Genomic DNA, 25261 nt, shown 5'->3' with positions numbered 1-25261 from the left:
ATATTGCCTGTGTGCTGTTGTCCCCGTCTCTCAAGCCACCCTGTAAGAGGACCACGCACTTTCCACCCATATTTCTTGTCAACGGTATATCCGGTTGTATCGGCCATCCCAACGCCTGCAACGCCACCCTGAATGTCCATGAACGGTGCAAAATGGGCCTAGGGCTAAAAAAAAAAAAGGAATTAAAAGCAAAATCCTGTGTAAAAACGAAAAAGCCTCCGAGTGCAAACTTGTTGTTGTAAACGAGCGTTCAATCATTCTGATAAAAAGGAAAGATAACGACACCCTCACATGGGATGTTGGCCGCCACCGCCGGGACGGTTGATGATGGCGTCGATGCCCATGTCCACGCTCGGCAACCTCTGGCCGTGTTGATACATTTGTGGGCCGGGTGAGACGGATGGTGACTGGCCTGGGTATCCGCCGTTGACCGAGGCATTCGAGGAAACAGAGCTGTTGTATCCGTGATGGGCGCCCGTGTGGCCGTAACCGTATTGTCCGGCATGGAGAGGTTGGAGATGTTGGGAGAAGGAGGTGACGTAACCGGCGGCCGAGGTGGTGCTGCCACCGCTGGAGTGGCCAGAGGACATCTCCGGGCTACTGTAGGACGCGTCTAGCTCGTCAACTGGGGTTAACCCGAGGCCGCTGATGCCGCTGTCATCGTCATACCCTGGTGGTAGTGGTTGCCCCGATTCCAGGCGCTCCCGTCTGGCCCCGGCGCGGGCCGCACTTTGAAGATTCTTGAGTCCGTTGGACATGCACTGCAGAGGCTTGGTTAGCAGATGCGTCGTACATCTTGCTGATGTCATCATGGTTGAACATACCTTGGACTCAACAACGTTCCACTTCTCTCCGGTGCGTGCGGCGAGAGCAGACCAAATCTCCTTGCGCATGCTCATGTATTCCTTGGCCAAGCGTTCGAGCTTGCGGTTGTCCCAGTCGTCGGCACCCTTGCGCTCCATCAGACGCTCGTGGCGCTTTCTGCAGGCGTTGGGGGTCTTGTTTGGGAAGTAGGCCATCTGGATCTGGCCCCAGTTCAGGCCCTGAGAACGGGCCGAGAGGAGTTGCTGGTCGTCCTGCGGCGTCCAGGCCCCGGAAGAGGCGCGGTGCTGCAGAGGAGGTACCGAGACCGGGGGTGCGGCCACCGGGGCGTAGCTTTCGTAGGTGGGCTGTGGCTGGGGCTGCATCGGGGCTGAAGAGGAGGGCACCGTGTAGTAGGTCTGCGGCATTGACATTCTCTGGTTGTACATGGCGATGGGGTTCGCCGCGGGAGCGAGGGACACAGGCATGGAGTTGATGTAGCGGTGGTGGCTCGAACTGGATGCCCGCGTGTGCTTGGGCATGATACCGTGGGAAGATATTGTGTCAAAGGGGGCAACTAGAGAGTTGCCGTCAAGGAGTAGGATATAAACGAATGCAGATTAGAGGATTAAGCTGCGAAGAGAGAGTTGACAGTGTCGAAAGTGAGAGTTTCGTTTCGTTGGCGTTCGTTCCTCGCCTGGAGGTGGACTCAGGAGAGAGGCCGATGATGGATATAGAGTAGTAATAGAGGAGAGTGATAGCGAATGGAGGTGTGTAAGTCAGAAGAAATCTAGAAAATCTGGCTTAGGAAATGCTACGACGATGACGATGACGAAGACTTGGAAGGAAAAAAGGAAAAAGGAAAAGAGACGGAAAAGGAAATGTTGTGAGATGTTGTGAGATTGCTTGATAGACTGAGGAACAGGAGGGTCAGAATCAGGTCGAGAGGCGGACGTTGGGTCTGACTTTAAGCAACATCACGGCCTGCCGGGGGGACAAAGAGGCGAAGAAGCGCGGTCGAGATGAGACCGGGGTGGTAAAGATGTGAAACAAGACAGCATGGCTGCAAAAGAGCAGAATCGCAGCCATCGATGCCATGAAACCCGTCTCGTGTGTCCAAAAGAGCGGGCGTCCAGACAGAGGGCGGACGACATTGGCTGGAGGGATGGCGAGGATGGGCGTCTGTCGGGAGTTGGGCGCGTAGAACTGGCTGGGTCTGGAGGGCGGCTACGATGGAACCTGGCATGATCGGACGGCAGACCGGGGTGCCGAAGAAGGGAGCATACGGCTCAAACGGGAAGAGATTGGGGCCGGGAAAAGAGGGTCGAAATTAGCAAAAGCGTTGGGTGTGAGTAGGCGCCAGCCTTGCCGCGGTCGTGAGGTTCCATCTGGAGAGGTTCGTCTGGGTTTAGGGCTGGATCATGCCACGACATACGTGGGGTTTGGCCGTCGATCAGTCTGCGCGCAAGGGTAAGCTTGTTCTGGGGAGCTGTTGGTACTGCAGTATTGTCAGTCTGTGATATGATGGTGTAGCAGTGAGGTTGAAGGTGGGCATGGGGTTGAGCATGAGCATGAGCATCGAGCCGCCGGAGTGCGTTGGAGCGGACTTGAGACCCCACGGCGGCGGCGAAGGAGCCAATTGGGGTCCGGGACGAGAAATGAGGCAGGGGAGGCGCATTGCATTGGAGGCGACTCTGCTCTCTCTGTCTCTCTGTACGTATGCGCGCGCGGCAGGGTACTTAGCCAAGATGCCTTGCCGTAGACTTGCATCTCTGGGTGGAACGAGGGCGAGGACAATGTTGTGGTTGTTGGCGGACGGTGGTAGCGGCAGCAAGTAGCTCCATGCCTGGAAGCGACGCGCATGGCGATCGACGGGCCAGGGGGTACCTCCAACGACTCTCTTTCTCTCTGTCTCGCTGGCTCGCTCGCTCGCTCTCGACGGGTAGCTCGCAGAGCAGAGCGGGTCATTGCATGAAATCTTGCATGCGCATAGCTGGATTCAGATGAACCCCGCGGTCGTCCAATGGTACAGAGATGGGCGAGAGAGAGGCAGAGAGCGAAAAAGAGAGGGCGACAGAGGGCTTGGTGTTGTTCGAGCGGTTGTGCGCTGTCAAAGGTGGAAACGATGAAATGAAGCTCGACTTAGACGCGCGCCTGGAAGGCTGAGTGGAGCTTGTTGTTAGCTCTATGGGCCCTGGTGGACGGCGGCCGGGCCTCTGAGTGGCCAGGGCTGGAAATAGGCCCGCGCTAACTGCTTTCTGATCGACGTCTTGGTTCCACCGCGGGCCGGTGTTTCTCCACAGCAGCTGTGGGTTCCCGCACCTTACCTAAGGTAAGGTACCTACACTGTACCATCGCAGTGCAGTGAGTGTCCCTGCCAATTCGGTGTCCCTGCCACGGGCCCCGCGACCCTTTTCCCTCACCGTCTGGCCTCGCCTTCAAACCTTTTTTTCCCTTCCCTTGCATCGCCGTTTTCCTCATGACGACCGAACCAACACAAGACAAGGGTTCAGCATGGGCAGTTCATCTATCTCTGACAGCTACCGTGCAGCGTTTCTGCAGAGCAACCCTCGCCCCCCCCACGCACAGCCCAGCGCTTGTTTCTGCAGGCGTCGGTCGAGGTGAAGATGGCGGAGAAGAGACGAGCAGAGACGAGCAGAGACGAGCAGAGACCGTCAACCCGACCGCTATGCGCCGCCTCAAGCGCGTGTCGTTAATGGAATGTTTGTGTGCGCAGATCGCCAACGATGATTCCACTCGGATCGGTTGTGACGTCCATGACCTGCCGCTGAACAGCCTCGACAATCTCCATGATACCCCGTGTCTCCCCCAGCCCGAGACCTTTTCTATTTATTCGCACAGCAATGCCTCCATCGTTCGACGTGAGGCAGACAGGCCATCACCGCCACTTGCAAGACATGGTGATATGGTGATCCCGCAGCTTCGAGAGGCGGACGTGTTCCTCGAGTCTCACGACTGAAGATGGTCACGGAAGTGCCGTAGATCAGAAGTCAAAGCTGGACGATCCTCCACATTCCAGACAGCACGGCAGATAGCTGGTAGCGGCGACGCTGGGGAGATTCCCATTGCACATCTGCGGTCATTAGCTAATCGTTGAAGAAAACCCGCGAGGACGGTTGTCCATGGGTAGCCTACGTTCCGTCATTTGTGGCTGATATCAGCGCTCAGCTCCGGCCCTGCCAAGACACAAGCCGTTGACGGGGCTCTCTGCTAATTCCCGGCGATGCATTCCAGAGTCGATCGTTGACACTGGAATCCAACCAGGGGCCGAGTCAGAAGGTCCAGCCACAGGTGCCTGACAATTGCCGGTGGCAAGCCCGACGAAGAAGTTGAGGCTAAGGCTGGTGCTAGCAGTTCTAGATGTCGACACGAGTACCTGGCTCATCTCTTTGCCCCTTTCCGTACCTGTCAGAAGGCAGTTAGGCCCAATTGATCCTCGGAGCCGGGACTCTCCACGAGATGGCGGCGGCCAATAGGGGAGGTGCGGCGTGCGCCTCCCGCTGCTAAGGTAAGCCGGCAATGTCGATGAGGGAGGGGTGTTTGCCTGAGCATCTTAAGTACAGGTAGCTGGGTGCTCTGGCCCCTCCAGCTTCTTCCTTGGTGCTTTGGGAATTTAGAGTGGAAGTATACCACTGAGTTGTGCTTCACCACGTGCCCGGAGCATCCTCAAGTAGGTAACTTGGCACTTGGTCCCGGGTGTTTGGCGTTTGTCGTTTGGCATCCGGGACATTTCCGAGCATCTCTGACTTTGAGGGAAATCAGGCAGATCTGCCATTCGTGCCCGAGATAGGCAATTACCACAGCTCCTTTGTCCAGGCCAAACCCGACTGACAGCGACGGTTCCACGAGGCTTACACGCGTCCCCACCACCTGGCGGCCCAGTGGGTGATGTGGACGGCAATCACCAGTGGCTGCTAAAGAAAGCGGGCGGATTTACATAGTACGACGGGATATTGGAGAATCCTCAAAGAAACCGCCGGCCGCCACCCACGGCATTTTCGCATGGTGGTTGGTGCGACCTCCAGCCTGATGATTATGATTCCTCGCCAGCCTGCCTACCTAGCTCCCCCAGATGATCCTCCAGGCCCGACAAATGCGATAAGGCCCAGGGTTCCCCCCTGCTACTTCCCCCATCTGGACCTCCTCATGTTCGTGTCAACAGGGGGTCAAAGGGACTTTTGGTGTTTGTTGCCCTTTTTCCATCTGCTCTTCTTCAAATCTCACCTCTCCCCTCACTTGTTTTGGTCAGCAGCAGCCTTGGCCTTGGCTCTGTCTATTCACTCTTCGATCCTGAGCATTCACTTCACCTTTGACTCAGGGTTGAGTTAAGCCTCTTACCAACACGACCTACGCCAAAGGTAAACCAATATCCTTACACAAAAAGACAGCTGTCTGAGACAAAGGTAAGCATCGCTGCCAAACACAGCTACCCCTCCTCCACATCTTACTGGGAGAACGCTTTTTTCAAACCATCATATGAATGTTTCTCGGGTCTTCCAAGCTTACACACACACGTCCAGCAGATCATTTCCCCGCTGTTGTTCTTCCCAGCTGGAAGGACAGCTGTGAGATTGCCGCTGCTGCGTTTTCGCACCACCCAGGGGTCTTTGATCCATTCACCTTTACACCTAGATATTTCCCACAAAGTAGCCTCTACTTACTTTCTCGCCTCAACCTAACAAAAACACCAATACCCTCCCAAAAGTGCAGCCTTGTGCAGACCATCTGCACTGCACCGCCAGCACCATGGATTCCGATACCAACTTCACCCACTCTGCCTCTGAGGGCTATACGACGCGCATCATGGACATCACCGTTGCCATGCCTGCGACCCTTCCCACCCTGTCCATGCTGCTGTCTCTCCTTGCAGGCTACCTCGTCCTGTGCCATTCTCTCCGCTTCAGACGTATCAATAACCTCCAGAAGCGAATGGGCTACACCGACCGCGCCTCCCTCGCGCGCATGACCAACGACGATGCTCAGCTCATCCTGAAGCACATGATTGAGTTTGAGTTCCCCAAGTTCTACACCTTGGCTCTCCAGTTCGCCATCTTCAAGGTATTTTTCCAATCATTCCCGTCCATAATCAAATAGGTCACTCAGCCAATCTGACAACACCACTCCAGACCTACGGCTTCGAGACCATCTCCAAGCTCATCGTTGCCACCAAGAACCTCGCCGACCCCAAGAATGCCCAGAAGCGCTACGAGGACACCGTCATCATCTTTGGCGAGTTCTCCATGAACCCCCCGACCTCAGACCGCTGCCTCAAGGCCATCTCCCGCATGAATTACCTCCACAGCGGCTACAAGGCTCGCGGCCAGATCTCCAACGCCGACTTCCTCTACACCCTCGCCGTCTGCGTCACCGAGCCAACCCGCTTCATGCAGCTCTACGAGTGGCGCTCCCTGACCGACATGGAGCTGTGCGCCATCGGAACTCACTGGAAGGCCCTCGGCGACTCCATGGACATCCAGTACAAGGGCTACCTCTCTCAGGACTCGTGGGCCGACGGCATCGACTTCGCCCGGGACATCACCGACTGGGCCAAGCGCTACGAGATCGACGCCATGAAGCCTCACAAGAACAACATCCAGGCCAGCGCCCAGCTCATGGAGATGATGATCTGGCACGTCCCCAAGTTTGCAAAGTCTTTTGCCCAGGAGGTTCTGACCGTGCTCATGGGCGACCGCATCCGCGACACCTTTTGGTGAGTACAGTACTCGTGTGCCCGGCTTGGTTTGCTTGACCTGCCTCCGCCCTCTCTTACACATGAGGACTGCCGCTGACGTTGAGATATCAGCTTCGCCGAGCCCGGCATCTACGCCTCCTTTACCGCCTACGCAGCCCTCATCGCCCGTCGCTTTGTCGTCCGCCACCTCATGCTCCCTCGCTTCTCCCCCGTCGTCTTCTTCTCTGAGCCCGATCCCAAGACCGGACGCATACAGCACCATGAGTACCTCGTCCACCCCTACTACATCCCCGCCACCTTCTGGAACCGTTTTGGCCCGATGAGCTGGATTACTCGCATCCTGGGCGGCACCGTTCCCGGCGCGGAGAAGATGATGCCCGAGGGCTACCTCTTCGAGGACCTTGGACCCAAGGAGAAGATGGGCAAGGGCGTGGAGGAGCTGGCTGAGGGTGTCGATGACCTCAAGTCTCGCGGCCGCGGTGCTTGCCCTTTCTCTGGTGCTTGTGCCTACTCCGGCTAGCGGCTTTGCCCGGCGATGCCTTTCAGTTATCCTCTTTCTTTCTGTCCCTTTCTCTTCTATCCTTCGCTCGCAGGCCTGATGGCATTCAAGACGAAAAAGATGGATTGGCATTATCACGAGCACCGGCTTCCCGTTAGATATACACACGGAGCATAGAAGCTTCACCATGGGGCGTTGGGGTAGCGATCACAAAGCAAGGAGGGTTCGGGCTTTTCTCTTCTTTTGTATCATTGTAGATTCGCTCTGGGCATCGGTCGGCTGCGTATAAATCCAGCAGACCGCTTATACATATTTCTCTCAAAACATCCGCCCTCCAATTTCCCCGTGCAATCACTGCCACGGGCTTCAACTTGCGTCGCTCTCCTGGGGGAATAATGCTGCATCGGACGTGCTCTCATAAGTTCATTACCTCCACACCCCATGGGGCCGAGACGTCCCCGAGTCTGTTGCAACAGCTCGAATCACGATCCAGCTATGCCGAGACCGACGCGGCCTTGACTGCCGTACGGCGCCATGCCCGCACTCATACTCGTACCCGAGTTGGTCCCGGTACGCTCCCGCATCCTCCGACCCTCCATGAGCCCACGCAACCCGCGCTTTTGCAGGCCAATGACGGAGCTCAGCTCGCCGCCCCAGATCTCGCGCATGCCTCCGCGCTCGGAATCGCCAATTTCGGAACTCCATTCTGACCCACTGACGCTCGTCGTGGCACTAAGCTCGTCGCTAGATGGTCGACCTGAAGACATGGCCGTGTTGATGCGTAAACCTCCCGCGCGAGAAGAAAGGCTCTGAAGATCTGCACTGCTGCCGTTTTGAGAGCCGTCGGGATATAGCGGGGAGCCCATGGCGTCGACGGGAACGAAGAAATTGGGATTCAGGGAGCCGTCGATGCCGCGACCGCCACCGGCTGCCATAGCAGTTGCGTTGAACACGGCGGCCGCGTTTCTTGAGTCGAGTAGCGCGTGAAGACGTTCGACGACCGCCTCAAGCAGACCGTCGATTTTGTATGGTCGAGCAATCTGCAGAAGAGAGCAGAGAATAGGAGGCGTACACAGGGGAGACGACGGCGACGGCAGCGACGACGTGTAGAGGAAGTGAAGAAGAGCCTGGACCGTCAGGTATGTGTGAGGAAGGTAGAGGCACCGAGGTCGCGAGTTGGGCGGCAGAGATCTCGGAGTCGGCGCCGAGTTGACAGTATTCGGGTCGGTACCACCAGAACCAGGAATAGAGAACGAGGCCGCGGAGGCGCTGGTCGGAGCTGTGCTGGGAGGCTTGGCCGATGATCCAGACGAGAGCACTGTGCTGGCCACAGAGTTCGTGCTCTCGTGGGTGTTGCGAGATGGCGTGATGGTCAAGACGGAGTTTCTGACCGCACTGCCGAGACCGGACCGCAAAGTCATGGCATCGCTGCCGTCCTGAGTCGCCGTGCCCTCCCTCAGGAGCTGGACAAAGTATGGACCCCAACGCCGGGCGACGATCCTGGAATTAATAGGTATTCTCTCTCCATGCAAACACAGGATATCCATATCGGACAGCTCACGCAAGGCAAGGGCCTTCTCTCCGAGTTCTTCGGCAGCCTTCGAGTGGAAGCGCCCGCCTGCTGTAGAACCGGCCTTCCTCGCCAAGCTCAAGCCAGGGCCGGTGTAGGGGCTGCTTGCAGACATAAATCCGGACATCGGGCTCGTCTTTCTCGGGTTGTCGTAGAAACCAAACGCTTCCAGCTCGACCATGCAAACGTTGGAAAAGTTAATTCGTCGATGATTATAGTCGTCGACGAGGCTTCTTTTCCGGTTACCCAGAATCACAAAGGTATTTCTCCGGTTCCATAGCACACCACGGTTCCAGCTGCCTTGGCTGAATACGGCACCGCCCGCATCGATTCGTGACCAGGTCAGCGTCTTCAGATCCAAAGCCCACAGCGCATACTCTTGCTTCGAAGATGTGAGATATGTGCCGCTAACAACAAAATACGTGTCGATTACGCCACCGTTGGGGAATCGCAGACCCGGGGGTGAATAGGAGCCTGACATGGGCTTTTCTGTCAAAGTGCCGTCCGAAGATCTGATCTGAAGCTCGAGCTTGACGTCCAAGAAGTTATAGTTGGAGTAAATCAGCATCGAGGATCCGGCCTCTCGGGATTCTTGGCTCATGTTGCCGCCTTGCTGGAATCCATTCAAGCTTGACTTGCCAATACGCGCGCTGACTGAAGGAGGCAATGGCGCGACGACGCTCCGATAGGCGCCGCAGCTCTTGTCCAATGGCTCAATCGAGGTCCACTTGAGACTGCGTAGGTTGAACACGCTAATCTGTTCGATGTAGTGGTTGGCGCCATCCTGCCCACCCACGACCACCATCTCAGCGCCGCCGGAACCATCAATGTTAATTCCTATCCTTCCTTCGTTCGGGTTTCCTGATGATGGGTTATGTTGAAGGGCTGACAGCGGCGCCTTGTGCGATGTAAAAGTTGCCGAAGTAGGTAGGATGCAGGCGCAATGCGCGTAGCGACCCTGAGGAGCATCCTGCGTAGGAATAAACGTCCACTTCCGTGTCGGCACATCGTAGATATAAATGTCGGACATGACCGTCACCTCGGGCTGCTGATCAGGACCTGTGCCGGTTTGGTTAGGCGTCGGCGACATGCCTCCGTAGCAAACCATTTTGGTGTCGCCAAGGGGGCACATGGAGTGAAAGTAGCGCGGTGGTGGGATGTCGCCTGACGCTTCTAGCTTCGACCAATGCCTGCGGATAAGGTCAAGTTCGTAGAGATCCGATGTCAGTGGGGCCGGCCGGCTTCTAGACAGTATTCTTCCTCCAAAGACGTATAGCTTGTCGCCTAGTATGGTCGTCGTGGCTCCGACGAGCGGGTGCGGCTCTCTGCCGGTCGTACGGTGCACGTTGCACATGAGGCCGGACAGGTGCGCCGATGATGAAGGGGTAGGAGTGCCAGCGGCTGAAGGAGCTCTGTTGGGTTGGGACGAGGGGGAAGGACCTGCAGATAACGGGCCATTACTCCGTGGCGTCAGGTTTTCACGCATCTCTTCGCCTCCATCTTGCCTGGACGAGCTTGCCAGGCTGCTCTGGCTGCTGGACATGTCTGCGTTGTATCCTGTTCCGCTGCTGTACATCTGTGCTCTGTCCACCGATATGCTCGAGTCCATCGTACTCGTGCGACTTTCCATATCATCGGCCGGAGCCTCTTCGATAGCACCAAGACTCGCGTAGTTGTAGTGTGTGGCAGCGGGGGTATCGGGGCCGACGGGCGAGGTTTCTGGTGGTGGTTCGGGGAGGGGTTTGGCGAGACTGCTCTGTAGGCTCAGACTCCTTGCATGCTGAAGAGCACGAATTTTGGAAGAGCTTGAGCCTGGAAGGGGCGTGGGTGTCGCGGACGGGGGCGGAGAAGGGGAGGAAGTCAAACTCGGGGAGTTGCTGTTGAAACCGAGGCGGGACAGTGACGGCTGTCTGGATAGCTTGGAAGAGTCGTCTCTGCTCGGAGCGAATTTCTTGAAGCCCCGATAAACGCCCGAGAGGATGTCAGCCGTCGTCTTTCCGGAGGGGGGCGACCGGTCCTGCTCCGTCTCCGAATCGGAAAAGCGGGAGAGGTCTGACTGATTCGAGGTTAGTCCCGGGCCAGACATTGCGGCGGTGTCAACCCGCAGGCTGCATAAACAGCCGCAGAAAGTGGCGCAAAGTCAAATCGGGTTCGGAAATGTCGAGGGGGGAAAGCTCAGAAGCTCGAAATGGAGGTTGGGAGGGTTTGCATATGGTGTAAGAGGGGCGGGCGGGATCGTGGGTAGGGGGTGATCAAGCGCCAGAGGTCAACAGAGACCGGTCCAAGACAAGATCGTCGAGGTCTGCCGTCGACACCAATGCCATATACCAGCGAGTGGCCTCCCAAAAAGAGAGCAGTAACAGAAACGAGAAAGGGGAGGAGTGAAGTAAAAGAGGAGCGGTGGAGGCGGAGGAGCAAGCGACGGTAAAGTTATCGTTGCTGTCGTTGGTGGTGAAGTCTCAACAACGTAACGACAACAAGACCAGGTGAAGACACACAAGAAGACGGAGAGAGAGCCGAGCCGCAAAAAACCGGAAGCCAGGTTAAGATGAAAAGAAGAACAGAAGCGAAAAACAGAGCTATCTTGGATCGAACGGGGACCCTGGATCAAGCGACTCAGCCAAGGATGATTCGTTCGCCTGACTCTGCTAGGGCCCCTGTCCGGATGACGGGTACAGCTCTGACAGTGGTTCTGGCGGCGGTTCCGGCTGGGATGCTGACCGAGGCTCCAGCTTCAGTCTACAGAGGACTGGCTAACGGTTGTTTGTGGTTCTCTCTCAAGAGGCAAGTATGGCATGCCTCGGTCTCCGTCTTTGTCTCTTTCTCCTGAGTGTGGTGAAGGTGTATTGTGCGTGTGTATGTGTAAATGTGGGATATGTGTGGATATGTGTGTGTGTGTGCGCGAGTGTCTTTGTGAGGTGGACACGCCTGGCTGGCTGGGCTGGGCTGAGCTGAGCAGACAGGCCTTGCCCGTATCGTTTTGTGCGTGTTTCTGGGCTGGCTCTCCGTTTCTGCCTTTGCTCCCCACAGTTGACAGAAAGCGGCGCACAAGAGATAGAGTGGGATGTGGGCTGGGTAGTGGAGGGCTAAATGGGACAGGATCAGGATGGGGATGGGGGATGGGGATCAGGAGGGGATCAGGACCTGGAAATGGGCATGGGAGGAGGGGAGGGGACGGCACGAGGCAGAGCAACGCAACAGCACACAGGGCAGATGAAGGGCAGCGCGGAAATCAGAGTTGGATAGGCAAAAGCGCAAGGTACGCACCTTGAACCGGGGAGGCGCAGGGTGTCGAATTCTATCGACGGGGTTCGAGGACAGATTTGGTCAAGACGGATCGCGGCGCGGGCGACTTCAGTCCCGTCGAGACGAGTCGATCGATTCCAGGACGGTAGGAAGGTAGTGTATTCAAACCAGGCCTGCTGCGAAGGAAGCGAGTTGTTTGCTGCTTGCCGATGCTTGCTGCAGAGACGGGCGAATAGCCGGTGAAGCTGATCGGGTCAATGGCGGAGACGACAACGATGTGACGACGACCACGCACGACGGAGACAGCGAAGGCGCGGTGGGCAGGCGAGCGACCTGGGCCACGGCGAAGTGACTCAGGGCGCAGGAGAAGGCTCAGGGAAGCGAGTCAACCAACTCAATCCCCAATGGTCGGTCGGTACCTAGGCTCAAGGCGAGGCAAGGTAGTCCAGTCCAGACAGGCAGGCACGGTAGGGTACAAGATCAGAATAGAGCGTCGTCAGGGAAGGGGGTGAAAGAGGAGCACCTCAGCCAGCAAGCAGTGGTGCGTGAGAATCGGCGGTGACAGCGCGGCGGTACGAATACTGGGTATGCGGTTGGTAGCGTGTCGTGGCAGGCGGGCAGAAGACAGCGGATTGAGTCTTGACGGACAGCGGCAACGGCCGGCGCTGGCAGCGAGACCACCAGCAGGGTTGCAATTGGTAATTTCCAGATGCCTGCCCTGCTCTTTTTGGGGCCTCGGGGATGTGTGTCGAAGAAAGCCAGTAGTTAGTTGGGGGTGAGGGGCTTCTTGGAAAGCGAAAAAAAAAATGATGGCGTCTTGGTTCTGGCCGAGGACTGCGAAGGGGTGTGTGTAAGGCAAGGAAGGTAAAAGGCAAAGAATGTACGAAGTGACTGCAGCGCGTGGGAGCCGCCGACAGAGTAGAGATACGGATGGATAGATGCTGCTTGCTGCTCGTTCGTCCGGCCGGGCTGGGCTGGGCTGGGTCGAGCGAATGGCGCACCACGCACAGACTAGAGGCCGGTCAAAAGGTGAAAAGCAGTTTGAAGTCCGACGCGGACGCGAGGGAAGAAGTGGATTATGCGGGTCGAATGCTGTGAACGAGAGGCTCCGGGGGGCTCTGAGCTGGAAGAAGACCCGTGTGAGTATTCGCATGTACCACTACTGCCGGGAGATTGTGCGAATGAACACATACATACGCAGCAGACGCGGACGACGGCGGCGGGGGTTTGACGGAGAACGGACCACGGAGGTCGGGTTGGGGGCTAAGGTAAGGTAAGGTAAGGTAGGTGGATGGCTGGAATGGAGGGTGATGATGAAAGGAGGAGAGGGGGAGAAGGGCAGATGAAGAAGGTGATGAGCGTCAACTTGCAGTCGCTTCTGCACACTGCAACGCGAGGCACACCGTGCAGAGCCTTAGAGACCGCAGGCTAGGAGGTAATAGGACAGGCCAAGGGCAGAAGCAGAAATCGGAGCGCGGCAGGCGATGCGGGTGCGATTCAACAGGTACTGCAAGGCAGCGTCTAGGAGGTGGTCGATACGCCGATACGGAGCATGGCCATATGCATTGCGACGGCGATGATGAATGTGTGCGATGTATCCGCACCGAGGGAGAGAGACTCCAGTGTCTCCTCCCAACATGGGAAAATGGGGCTCGGAGATGGGCTTTTGGGCACGGGATTGGATTGTACATAGGGCGGAGGGGAGGGGAGGGGAAAAGGGGGCCGTTTGTGCAGAGCTACTTACTGCAGTGGAGGTCTCTGTGCACAAGATGGCGGCACAGTTCAGTTGCTGTATACAGCGATAGTCCGCATATACAAATAAATTGGGAAATATCCAGGTGTACCTCACAAGGCGCTGCGAATATGTATGTATGGTGAGGTACCGCGCGCACGCACATTGGAAAGGGGCGGTGGCAGTTACTTTGGTCCAACGTGCCCTCCAAAGTGGAAAAGGGGATGATGGGGCGGGGGAGCGAAGCGGTTAAGGAAGAAAAAAAGAGAAAAGGAGGGGAAGGGAAGAGGTCAAAGTTGATGCAGGACGCAAAGTCAACGGTCAGGTTGATGAGGTTGAAGGGAGTGCCTGGTCCCATGTTTGCTACTCAGTTCTGAGAACGACTTGGGACTTTTGGCTGGTCAAAGCTGTCAGCCATCACTTTCTCAGCCCAGCCACAGCGAGTAAGGCGGGCGGAGGCAGGCGTCTGAGGCATCCGGTTCGCGAGTCGTGAGGTAGTCAATGTGGAAAAGGGCTGCAGATCAAGCAAGACAGGACACACACACTTCCCCTTGCTTTTCCAGTAGGATAGCGCGCTGCGAGGACCAAAAAATCATGTTGGCAGCATGTGTTACAGACCGTCGAGATATTCCAAAGAACCGAGACAAACACAACAGAAAACACTACTAAAACATCCGAGGCAACCAACCTCGCTGGAAAGTCAGGGAGGTGTGGAAGCGATTGCTGAAGCACTCGGCACCTCGGACTTCCATGTGTGTAACGAAGGCTCGCTGATAGAATATGCACTAAAAGAGGTGAATGTATCCGTACCTCTTCTCCATGTTCGTTTTATGCATACAGCATTAGGGAAGGAGCGCACTGACCTCCTGGTCCGCGCTCTCCAGACCGGAAACATCCCAAACGGTGAGGTGAGATACGTATAGGTTCCCGGTACCAGCTGTCGGGACCCCAGCACCCAGCACCCAGCCCCCGGCCCCATCAAGCGTCGCTCGGCCCCTCTATCCGCGGGAGCAGACGAGAGAAAATGAAAAGAAGAAAAATCGAAGCACCGGTTAATTAGCATTATCGCAACCTGGCTGCTCCTTTTGCTGCCCGACGACCATTCCGACTGCGAGATATACCTACCATGTGTGAGTATCTACGGATAGGTACTCTCTTCGACTACGGATACTTTCTGAATCCTTACCGCAGTATGGCACGGTACCTTACATGACAAGACCGACACCGTCTCTTTCTTTTTCTCTCCCGCCGGGCGGTCCATGCACACCTTCAATCGGAATCCTGCGGCTGCGGTAGGAGAAAAAAACATCAGACGATCGAGCTGCAACACAGGACCCTTTTTTCTGCGTTCCTTCTCTTGCAGAAACGTTGCGCTACGCCTCGCTGTGTGTGCCACCAGTCTGCACCATCCCCAATCCGCGCAGCGAGACACAGGGGAGAACACGACGGACGACGAGGAGAACCACCACCGCTGTGAACCTTTGAACCGCCACCCTGGTCTCCTATCCTTGCCAGACAGAGGAGGAATCGACGCCACGTCCCAGTCTGATTGTCTGGTCACTCACTGCTGCTTGGCGATACGGCCACCAGCTCACGGGCAGTTGGCTGCACTTCTGCACCAACAAACGAAACAGCAGAGACCGCAAACCAGACGTGCCAGACCGAGAAGAGGACAAGCTCACAGAGTGACTTGGAGCGGGCCACGCCAACAGGTCACCGAGCGAGGGAAAAAGGAGGCAGATGCCAGGCAGGCAGCAAATTCATGGCAACCTGGTCCCTGCCCCTGTCCTGGTCCTAGTCCCCTTCGACACCGCTCGTCTGGGCCTGTCACGCATTCACGCCGTCTGCCCGCCGCAGTTCCAGCCCTCAAGCCCTCTCTCTCCGTCCGGTCCGTCCACGCTGTTGACATTTGCCCGTCTGTGGCCCGCTCTACGTATATCACGGACAGGGCCTGCATGGCACCGTCGACGTCACGTTAATCTCAAAGAACCGCAACTCCTGATGCTATCATGCTATCACACTCCTCGCGATACTAGCTAGGCCAAGCAAAGCACGACCGGCACCAAAATGACGCTGCCATACACCCAAGCTTCCCCTCACGCCAAACGCCCAGCTCGCCGTTGGAAACAAACAATGCCTGGCCTGTCAAGTCTCAGGCAAGCCATCCACCCCGGGACAGGCATCCTGCCGACCCGGGCTTCTCCCATCCACCTTCCTGGTCCTGCTGCCGCCATGTCTCGGGGCACTTGGGAACCGGAAACCTCTCTCCTGCGCGCGCGTCGCGTCAGCGGACGGTCGGGTACGCAGTACGCGGGAAAAACGTGGGAACCCGGCCACTTGTCATTTGGTGGATGTCAATGTTTCAACCTTCCCCAGCTGTTCCTAGTCGTGGGTTACTGGAATCTGGAATCTGGAATTGTTCCTGCCTCGCTGCAAGCCCAGAGGACGGTGCTGCCTGGTGTCACGCCAGGATTAGGCTTGCTTCTGTTCCCTCCCTCGAAGGCACACCACCTACGCCGCGCTTACTTCATCTGGTCGTGTGCTATATCTACTACGAGTCTGCTATTGCCACGGCGCGTCTACGCCGTCCAGCTCGGCGCGGACCCCGAGAATGATACTATGCACGCCTAGATAGCGGCACCAAATTAAGGTGCCTCGTGGGTGACCGGTCTAGCGGCGCCTTGGCCTCTCCGAAAGAGACGCCGACCGTCTCCTCCGGTCTCATCCATCTCTATCGGCCGAGTCAAGGGTTAGAGAAGAAGCAGGCCTGTCAAGGGGATCAACAGCCATCAAAAGAGAGAGAGAGAGAGAGGGCCCAAGAGCACGAGGGCAGCTTGTCAACATGCAACAAGCCCCTGGGGCCGTTCACGGTTCAAGAGGCGGCCGAATGCAGATCAATTCGGTGGCCCCCCATGCGACTGCTAAATTACAGACACATGGCTTTGCCGCCTTCCATAAGTCCAGAGCCATGTGCTCTTCAGGTCGGCCTTCGCTTACGCAACGCCCTTGTCTGTGCAGGTCCTTGATATGATACGCTTCACCCAGAGGTATAACGACGGGTGTATCCGACTTCATCTCCTCGTCTGCTCTCCGTGCGTCGGCCAAACGCCTCGTTTCGTCCATCAATCTTCATTCCGAATCATGACTGTAATATCCTATGTGGAAGCGTTCATTTGCGAAGCCCCTTGACGTCAACTCACCGCTTGTTGATGTTGATGACACGGAGCAATGTCGCAGCTGACGAGTTTCGAGCTGTTTGTGGCCGAGATGTCTATGGTCTTGGCTAACGGAGTGATCAGCCGCCGCCATGTTTCGTATTTGCCCACGACAGAACCGGTGAAGTCATCATTTCTCCAAAATCTAAGATGGAGGGGCATCTAGGGAAGACATGCTTTGTGACACCATCACCGTCATCACGATAGGCAGAGCGAGATTGGAACCCGTGTTTGTTCATGTCTCATTATTTCATACGTTCTACGGTTGTCTCGGCCAGTTGCCTAGCCTGCTTAGGGTATCAGGCGGGTCGAAACGCGTCGCGCGCCGTGTCCTGCCGTCTGGGTATAATCCTCTCCAACACGTAGAGAAGACTGGCTTTTGATTTTTTTGAACTTTTTCCCCTTGGGCCTCGCATCCATCAGTCGTCGTCGGTGCTATGCTACGCAGGAAACAAGCGGCCGGTCGTCACTCAATGAAGCGTCCCCAGACCAAGTTCCACTCCAGACCACCACTCGCGCTTAGGCGACGGTGGCCTTCTCCTTGGGCAAAGGGGTAAAGCGCAGGTAGGGCTTGACGATGCGGACCTCAGGGAAGATCTCCTTGGCCTGCTCGGTCTTGACGGAAGGGTGAACGATGACGTCGTCACCGGGGACCCAGTTGATGGGGGTGGTGATCTTATGCTTGTCGCCGGTCTGGAGGGAGTCGACGATGCGCAGGACCTCGGCGGAGTTGCGGCCGGTGGAGGCGGGGTAGGAGAGGATGGTGCGGATGGTCTTCTTGGGGTCGATGATGAAGACGGAGCGAATGGTGAAGGCGATTCCCTTCTCGTCGACGTTGGTGGTGTCCTGGTAGTCGAGCATGTCGTAGGCGTAGGCAACCTTGCGCTCCTTGTCGGCGATGATGGGGAAGGCGACGCGGGAGCCGGTGACCTCGTCAATATCCTTGATCCAGCCCTCGTGGGAGCCGAGGGTGTTGGCAGAGAGGCCGATCAGCTTGACGCCGCGCTTGGAGAACTCGGGCTCGAGCTTGGCGAAGGCGCCGAGCTCGGTGGTGCAGACGGGGGTGTAGTCCTCGGGGTGGGAGAAGAAGACGACCCAGTTGTCGCCAATGAACTCGTGGAAGTCAATGGGGCCGTTGGTGGTCTCGGCCTTGAAGTTGGGAGCAACGGTGCCGAGACGGAGGCTGCGGGCAAGCTGTGTTAGCCATGGGTCTGTGATACTGGAGCAACTTGTCGTTCTGTCGTGGCGAGTCCGGACGACGACGGAGACGGCGCTGAGGACGGAGGGTGGCGGGGTAGCCAGCGCGGAGCAGCGGCAGCAGCAGCAGGATGGATTGTACTCACGGAGCGGGGCGCTGGTCAGCCATTGTGTCTGATTGTAGGTGGGAGATTGGACAAGGGGGGTTGTACGTGAGAGATAGTAAGTCCGTTGAACAGAGCGAAGAAGGAAGGGAACAGTCGGGGTGGCTGAGAGGGACACGGCTGAATAAATAGGTGCAGAGGCAATGGACACTCTAAGGTATCTGTCTACACGTACTTTCCGATACTTTGCCTTAACTACGGGGACTTGGCTGATCTTGGGGCGGTAGGGGCCCAAGTACTTCCTCCTCCTCCTCCTCACCCTGTCAGTTCCTCTGTCAACCTCCTTCTTTTTCTCCGACAAGACGTGTTGATTCATCATCCGTCAGCCGGGTTCAGCTCCGGTCTGTTCCTAGAGCAAAGCCCGTCGGACTAGACGCCGGTGCTTAGAAATATATAGAATGTCAGACACGGTTATTCACAATTCGTGACTATGACTGGCTCATTAGCATCTGGGTACTTTCAGCTACCTAGAAAAGGTACGGACGGCGTGGCTTTGGCTTTGTCATGGATGATGGCGTTGGAGACGGAACAGGACCCCGCGTTGGAGTAGTCGACTCGCCGACCTCTTCTTGTCAGTCGTGGTATTGCTCCCCAAAACCTGCCCACGACAGCCCACACTCGAACTGATGAGACTGTCACTGCCGTGTCAACGGTTACTGAGCGTTCCATCCATTGGGAGTGGCATCGAATGTCGCAGAATCTCCTGGTCAACACAACAGCAAGAGCAGCCAGCGTTGGCCGTGATAGACAAGGCGAGGGGAGGGTGCCCCGCGTTGGAGGGGCTTTTTTTCTCAGGTGTCGGTACCCCTCCATGTCCCTCTTGGGGCTAGTCCCGATGGCGTGCTCGATTACATCATCCTTGGCCCAGGGCACATCATGGAGACTGCTCCCTAAAAGAGGCCATCACAGCACACCTTGAGGGCGCTAACGGCCTAGTGGCGAGGCCTTATCGGAGCTTTAGCGCGGTCACTAAGCTGCTTCGAGGGGTCTGGAGAGCACATCGCGGCTTCTGCAGCAGCAGTAGCTCCGAAAATATCTCCAACATTCGACGTCGACTTACACGTCCATCCATCCCCCAACGTGGAAGAACATTCATTTCAATTTTGACGGTCAGATGAGGCAATTCGCCCACGCCCTGTCCAGTACCACCCACCTCAGCCTGGCTCGAGACAATCACATATGCTACAGCCCCCACACGACGAAGCTTCATGCGCATGTACCGTACCGGCGCCTATCCTATCGTTGGCCTCGAAGAATCCAACGAACCCACGCCAGCACGCCACGTCCCATCTCCCGCCCCGGTCTGTCCTCGCACGCCATCGCCGACAACCGACCTCCCGGACTCCCCTGGTCGCCGACCTCGTCCGTTCAGCACCGATTGCCGGCCGCCCGATCCCCGGCTGGCCTTTTAAGAATAAGCTGCCGGAATACTTAATTCCAGAGAGTTCGGAAGGTGATGCAGCAATGTCTTGGCACCAACCCTCTTCCATTCAAACCCGGAGGCAGCCCGGATATATCCCCAGAGTTGAGAGATATCGTTGTCCGATCGTACGAAGCAGACGACGCAAGACTCTTCCGGGCATGTTCTTTGGTCCCAATGCGCGAGGGCAATTGCGTGGTTCGAGTCAACGCCCCTGCCACTTTCCCGGCGTCCACCGGACCAGCCTCCGGACCGGCAAGCCTCGGAACATCCGTGATGGACTGTTGTTTTGCACGAGACGTCGTCCTGTGTCTTTGGTCTCTGGGCTCATTTCATAAGTGTCGTCGCTGCGAAATGAGTTTATTTTGTCTCTTTCAAGTGAAAGAGCTGCTTCGTTGCTTTACACGCATCCTCATCTTTCACTGTGAAGTAATATAGTGTATTGAAGTGTACTTTTTGGAAACTCTGCTAGTATATAGGCTACCCTTGTAATCCCCCCCCCTTTTCCCTTCTCCCTTTATTTCTCTTAGTTTTAATAGTTAGGGAGGATTATAGCGATTACTATAATTACTTTATTCTTATATTCTTTATATTTATCTAGTTTATTAAGCTCCTCTTAAACCTCTCTTATTTACTTATTATATCTAAACTTCTTATAGAATTTTTATTAGTTTTTTTAGTACTCCTTAATACTTTAAATCTTATTAGATTAGGAGAAGAAGTATATTACGATTTAATAGATAAATATTTAGTAGTAGTATTTATCCTTAGACTTATCTAGGGATCTAATATTAGAACTTATATTATTAATAGTAACTTAGATATATTATTTATACTTTTTTATAAAAGTAATAAAATTAACTTTCTCTTTTATTTTCTAATTTATTAATTTAATAATAAGTATCTTAACTAGTTTAATTATAATAAGTTAATTTTATTAGGGATAGTTAATAAATAGAGGAAGAATAAACCTATATTCTTCCTCTTATATAACTTTATATAGTAAGTTATTTATAGGTTATTAAGGTTATTAATAATATTCTTATAAACCTAGATTAAAGCTTTCCTAGTTATTATAAATAGTATTATAATACTTAGTAGGTATCTATTAAAGTATAAACAGAATTTTTATAGTATAGCGTAAACCTCCACAAATTAGATATAGCTGGGCTCAAAGGGTAGAAGACACGCATCCTCATCTCGGCTAATACTGCGCCTCTTCGAAGGATCAGGACGCGCGCCATAAAACATTCAGCTTTACAAGGCTTGATGGGATCACGCAGAGGCTCTCAAGCTTGAGCAATCTGTTGATTCCAAAAACGGTATCGCTGGCGCTGCTGCCTTGACCACATCGATGTTCGGACATCGCCTCCGTAACAGCCATCTTTAAGACCCGAATGTGCTCACTGTGACTGCTGGTAGATGACTGGACTATACTGACAACTTGCTAATCGTCACCGCAGCATAGCATAGAACTGGCCAGCATGAGTTCATTCTTCAAAGCCGATACCCGGACCGTCACCTTACCGGATGATCGAGCCCTTTCTTTCAGCCTATACGGCGCCGGATCCAGAGACCTTCCGCCAACCGCCCCGCCCAGCCCGAATCAGCCCACCATCTTCTACTTTCATGGGTTTCCCAGCAGCCACGACGAGGCCTTCATCTTTCACGAAGCAGCCTGTAAGCACGGCGTCCAGCTCATCGCCCTCGACCGCCCAGGCCACGCCGGCTCGACGTTCCAGCCAAACAGACGCATCATCGACTGGCCCGCCGACATCCTTGCCGTCGCGGATCACTACCACGTCCAAAGGTTTGGCGTTCTAGGTCTTTCGGGCGGCTCTCCCTATGTTTTGTCATGTTGGAACACCATATCCCGTGACCGCTTGGTAACGGCGGGCATCTGCTCTGGACTCTACCCTCCGTCTTTGGGTTTCGCGGGGATGTTGCTTCAAGGCCGCGCGATGCTGACGCTCGCTCCATGGATCGCACCGGTCGTGGCCTGGGGGATGGAGTGGACGTTGTGTAGGGCCGCCCGTGACGAGGAACACCCCGAGAGGCTTGAGCAGACTGTCTTGGAGGATCTGAAATCTCGCCCTGCGGCTGACCTCGCTGTCTTGGACCCGGACTTGGGCGGCGTCCGGTCGGCCATGGTGGCTAGCGTTCGAGAGGCGATGAAGCCTGGCGGAAAAGGGCCGGCGGAAGATGTAAAACTGGCGGGGAGCCATTGGGGGTTTGAGCTGGAGGATTTGCACGTCCAGAAGAGCGAAATGACTTGGTGGCACGGCGCCGAGGATGCCAATGTACCAGTAGCCATGGCGCAGAAGGCGTCAAAATGCGTTCCAGGCGCCGAGTTACGGGTTTCTGATGACGAGGGCCACGTCAGTCTCGCCATCCACAAGGCCGAGGAAATAATATGTGATCTGGTATGCGCATTGCTGATGAAGAGTTAATGGCGTTTGGAAACACAGTTGGGATGAGGCGAGGGCTTTTTGCGTCTCATAGACGACGCCATGCCAGAAAGATATAGAAGCACATGCAACACAGGCATTTCTTTCTATGAAAACGGATGACGGGGCTGAATAAGTCGAGTTCCTGTCCAGACAATATTACCACATCCAAGTGTCACAGTGTTCATTTGTGAGTACGTAATTGAAGTCTATTATCTAGTTTTCATTGACTGCCGGTCGTCTGCATCGGCTTTACTTGCACTGCGCTATTCCTTGCTTTAATGTGTCGCGTCCATTAAGTTAACGGCGGTTGTTGTTGGGAGCAGGTTGAGGAGGAGGCGTGGCAGGAGGAGTCGGGGGGTCGGTGTAAGGGGAAGGAGGGACGTTGTTGCTCATGGCTGCGGTTGTGATGTTGATGAGATGTAGAAGAAAGAAAAGTGATACACGCTGTACTGAATGGTGGTGTTGATGTGTTCAGATTCAGGGAAATAGATGTACGTTTCATGCTGGGCGATTGAAGCTTGAAGGTCTTTATATTAAATCTCGATCAACAGTGAATCATTTTCGGGAAGCTGGGTTGATGGTGAATTGTGTATTCTCACCTGGCAGCTTGAAGCGGTGATGAACTATTGGAGGGAACAGCATCTTCACTGCAAACCTCTCCTGGACCAACGTGCAGCTTCAGACACTGTACTACCGAGACAGATGTTGAATGTCCGCATCGAGGACATTCGTGCTCGATATGTCCAGTCGAGGAAGCCTCCACCGACCCTGGTCGCACCGTCTTTTTGCATCTTTCTGGGCAAAACAGCTGATGTCAAATACGCCAATGTGAGTAACTAGCAAAACCAGACGGACAAATCATTGGAATAGCACGGCAGCGAAACGTAAACCCTTGGTCTGTTAAACAGGATAGCTTAATTTAATAATATGTACGCACGTGCTTCGTTGACAGCCGAGCCATGGTAAGCTATGTTCTAAGTGAAGAAGAATAGTAAGAATGGTATCTCGCTTGCGACAGATCAAATCCCGAAACATCTTCTACAACTTCACTCGTCCGCCGTTGAGCTCGTCCCAGTCCCGCTCGGAGAAGGGCACGTAGGTGTCGTTCTTCAACCAATACATGCTGCCAGTATTTGTGTTGTCTGGTTTCACTCCCTGTGCCCGAAGGCCGTGCTTCTGCTGCTTGTTGGTACCAGTAGTCTGCATGGCCTCGGGCGGCATGACTCGCAGGAACAGCGGGAGCGCGTACTTTGGTAGTGACAGCTTCACATGCTGCGCGATGCTGCGCAGCGTCTCCTCTGATGGCTGACCCTCGAGGACGACCGCAGCACATCCCGCTCGGCCGTCATGGTGGGGTAGCTCTACGCCGTAGACGTTCGCCTCTTGCACGGCAGGATGCGAACCGACAGCTTCGCCAACCTCTTGCGTCGACACATTCTCACTCTTCCATCGGAAGGTGTCGCCAATGCGGTCAGAGAAGTAAAGGCGCCCTTCGCTATCCCATCGCACCACGTCGCCCGTTCTGAACCACGCGTCTCCCTTGGAGAAGACGTTGCGCATAACCTTCGCCTTGGTAGCGTCCGGGTTACCGTGGTACCCTTGGAAACGGCGCTCCAGATCCGTGGGTGAGAGCCTGAACATCAGCTCTCCAGGCTCACCGGCCTTGGCAGGCTTGCACAGCCCAGTCTTCTTGTCTCTCACAGGAAACTCGTTGTTCTCATCCATGATGGCAAGGGCAACGTCCATGCCCATTACGAGACTGTAGAGAGTGCCATTTCTGCCAACAGCACCCTTTGCGAAATCATTGCGACTGAGGTTCCATGTTCCGAATGAGCCCTCGGTGGCAGCATAGAACTCAGCGACCGTGTCAATTCCAAATCTGTCCTTGAACCTGTTCCACACATCCGGTCGCAGGCCGTTGCCGAAAGCTGCCCGCACGTGATGCTTTTTGTCGAGGTTCTCGCCTGTGGCCGGATCAATCTGAGGCGGCGCAGCGAGCAGGTACCGACAAGTTTCGCCGACATATTGGATGATGGTGGCCTTGGATGCACGAACATCTTCCCAAAACAGCTTGGTGGAAAACTTTCTTCCAATGCAGATCGTGCCATTGGCTTCGAGGGTGTTGCCGAAACCCAACAGAGCGGCGGAACTGTGGTACAAGGGCATGGACTGTCGCGCATGTCACGTTAGTGCGGAAAGCTTCAAGTGCGACGATATTGCATACCGTGTAGAAGACGTCATTTGGCCCATTGCTGGTGAATCTTGATGTGAAGACGCCGCCAACAATGCACTTCGCCCACGAGACAATGGCCGGCTTAGGCATGCCTGTCGTGCCGGACGTGTAAATGAGAATGGCCAAGTTCTGGTATTGGTCTTCGGATCGATCGGAATCGGGGGCGCGTCGTGATTTGGTAGCCGCAATCTCCTGGTGGAGGTCTGCGTCGACCACGACAAAGTTCACCGAAGGCAGCTCACTGCGGACGTCGTCTCCGACGTTGTGAAGAACGTGAGGGTCAATGAGCATCAACGATGTCGTGGCAGCCTTGACACAATGCGCGAGCGGCTTGCCCGTCAGGTTGTAGTTGATAAATGCGGGCTTGGCGCCAATTGACCAAAGGCCCAGCCAAAGGAAGATGAAGGTGTCCGAATTTTGGAAGTTGATGGCGACGATGTCCTTGGGCTTCACGCCAAAGCGGTCTCTCAACCAGGTGCCATGCTTCAGAACTTGTTCATACGTCTCGGCATATGTGTATGATTTGCCCTCGAATATAATAAAAGTCCGGTTCGCTGAGGATTTGCTCTGGGCGGCTCGCTCGAGAATGTAGAATTGGTTCAATCGGTCGGTTCGCTCGCGCCAGAGCGCAGAAAGGGTCGCGGGAAGGGCGCAACTAAGCAAGTGTCTGTCGTACCACAGCGATATCCGGGCGTTGATGTACGAATACGCCGCAGCCGCAGCTGGTAAGGCGAGAGCCAGCGGCACTAATGTTTGCGAAAAAAAACATTTGAGTCAGCGCGCGATCGGACCAACAATGGGAAAGCGTTGCTCGGCTGAGGTAATGCAGCTTCGGCGGCGTGGGTGCGGGTGGGATTGTAGTTTTTTGGGGGCGGAGACGCCGGTGACCGGATCAAAACGTCTGTCTGCCGTGGGGTTCGGTATGGAGAGGTCGTACTTACCAGGCATTGTGACTATGGGTACAGGGTGATGTATTGCAACGTCCCAGTCCAGAAGACAGAGTAAAGAAATTTGTTCCTGC

General features: G+C 55.3%; 5 protein-coding genes across 5 annotated transcripts; 2 read left to right on the top strand and 3 right to left on the bottom strand.

Moving 5' to 3' along the window:
- Positions 1 to 287: 287 nt before the first annotated feature.
- On the bottom strand, positions 288 to 1343 carry GCG54_00013919 (uncharacterized protein; the record flags this gene model as incomplete). The annotated part of the gene is made up of 2 exons (XM_045413765.1): positions 288 to 761; positions 825 to 1343. The coding sequence occupies 2 exons, from the start codon at positions 1341 to 1343 to the stop codon at positions 288 to 290; spliced, it is 993 nt and encodes a 330-aa protein (XP_045261844.1).
- A 4225-nt stretch (positions 1344 to 5568) lies between these two features.
- GCG54_00013918 (Mycophenolic acid synthesis protein B) lies at positions 5569 to 7034 on the top strand (the record flags this gene model as incomplete). The annotated part of the gene is made up of 3 exons (XM_045413764.1): positions 5569 to 5880; positions 5949 to 6532; positions 6626 to 7034. The coding sequence occupies 3 exons, from the start codon at positions 5569 to 5571 to the stop codon at positions 7032 to 7034; spliced, it is 1305 nt and encodes a 434-aa protein (XP_045261843.1).
- A 461-nt stretch (positions 7035 to 7495) lies between these two features.
- On the bottom strand, positions 7496 to 18142 carry GCG54_00013917 (Peroxiredoxin PRX1; the record flags this gene model as incomplete). The annotated part of the gene is made up of 3 exons (XM_045413763.1): positions 7496 to 10639; positions 17305 to 17959; positions 18120 to 18142. The coding sequence occupies 3 exons, from the start codon at positions 18140 to 18142 to the stop codon at positions 7496 to 7498; spliced, it is 3822 nt and encodes a 1273-aa protein (XP_045261842.1).
- A 2899-nt stretch (positions 18143 to 21041) lies between these two features.
- On the top strand, positions 21042 to 22007 carry GCG54_00013916 (uncharacterized protein; the record flags this gene model as incomplete). The annotated part of the gene is made up of 1 exon (XM_045413762.1): positions 21042 to 22007. One exon carries the CDS (start codon positions 21042 to 21044, stop codon positions 22005 to 22007), a length of 966 nt encoding a protein of 321 aa, XP_045261841.1.
- Positions 22008 to 23045: 1038 nt separating this feature from the next.
- Positions 23046 to 25188, bottom strand: GCG54_00013915 (Fatty acid transporter protein; the record flags this gene model as incomplete). Its single annotated transcript, XM_045413761.1, has 3 exons — positions 23046 to 24176; positions 24232 to 24962; positions 25032 to 25188. 3 exons carry the CDS (start codon positions 25186 to 25188, stop codon positions 23046 to 23048), a joined length of 2019 nt encoding a protein of 672 aa, XP_045261840.1.
- Positions 25189 to 25261: the final 73 nt, after the last annotated feature.

The sequence above is a fragment of the Colletotrichum gloeosporioides genome (genome assembly GCF_011800055.1).
Source record: "Colletotrichum gloeosporioides strain Lc1 chromosome Unknown consensus_60, whole genome shotgun sequence".
NCBI classification, from domain to species: Eukaryota; Fungi; Ascomycota; class Sordariomycetes; order Glomerellales; family Glomerellaceae; genus Colletotrichum; species Colletotrichum gloeosporioides.
Note: the sequence above shows the minus strand (reverse complement) of the source record. Positions and strands in the feature narration are given on the sequence as shown.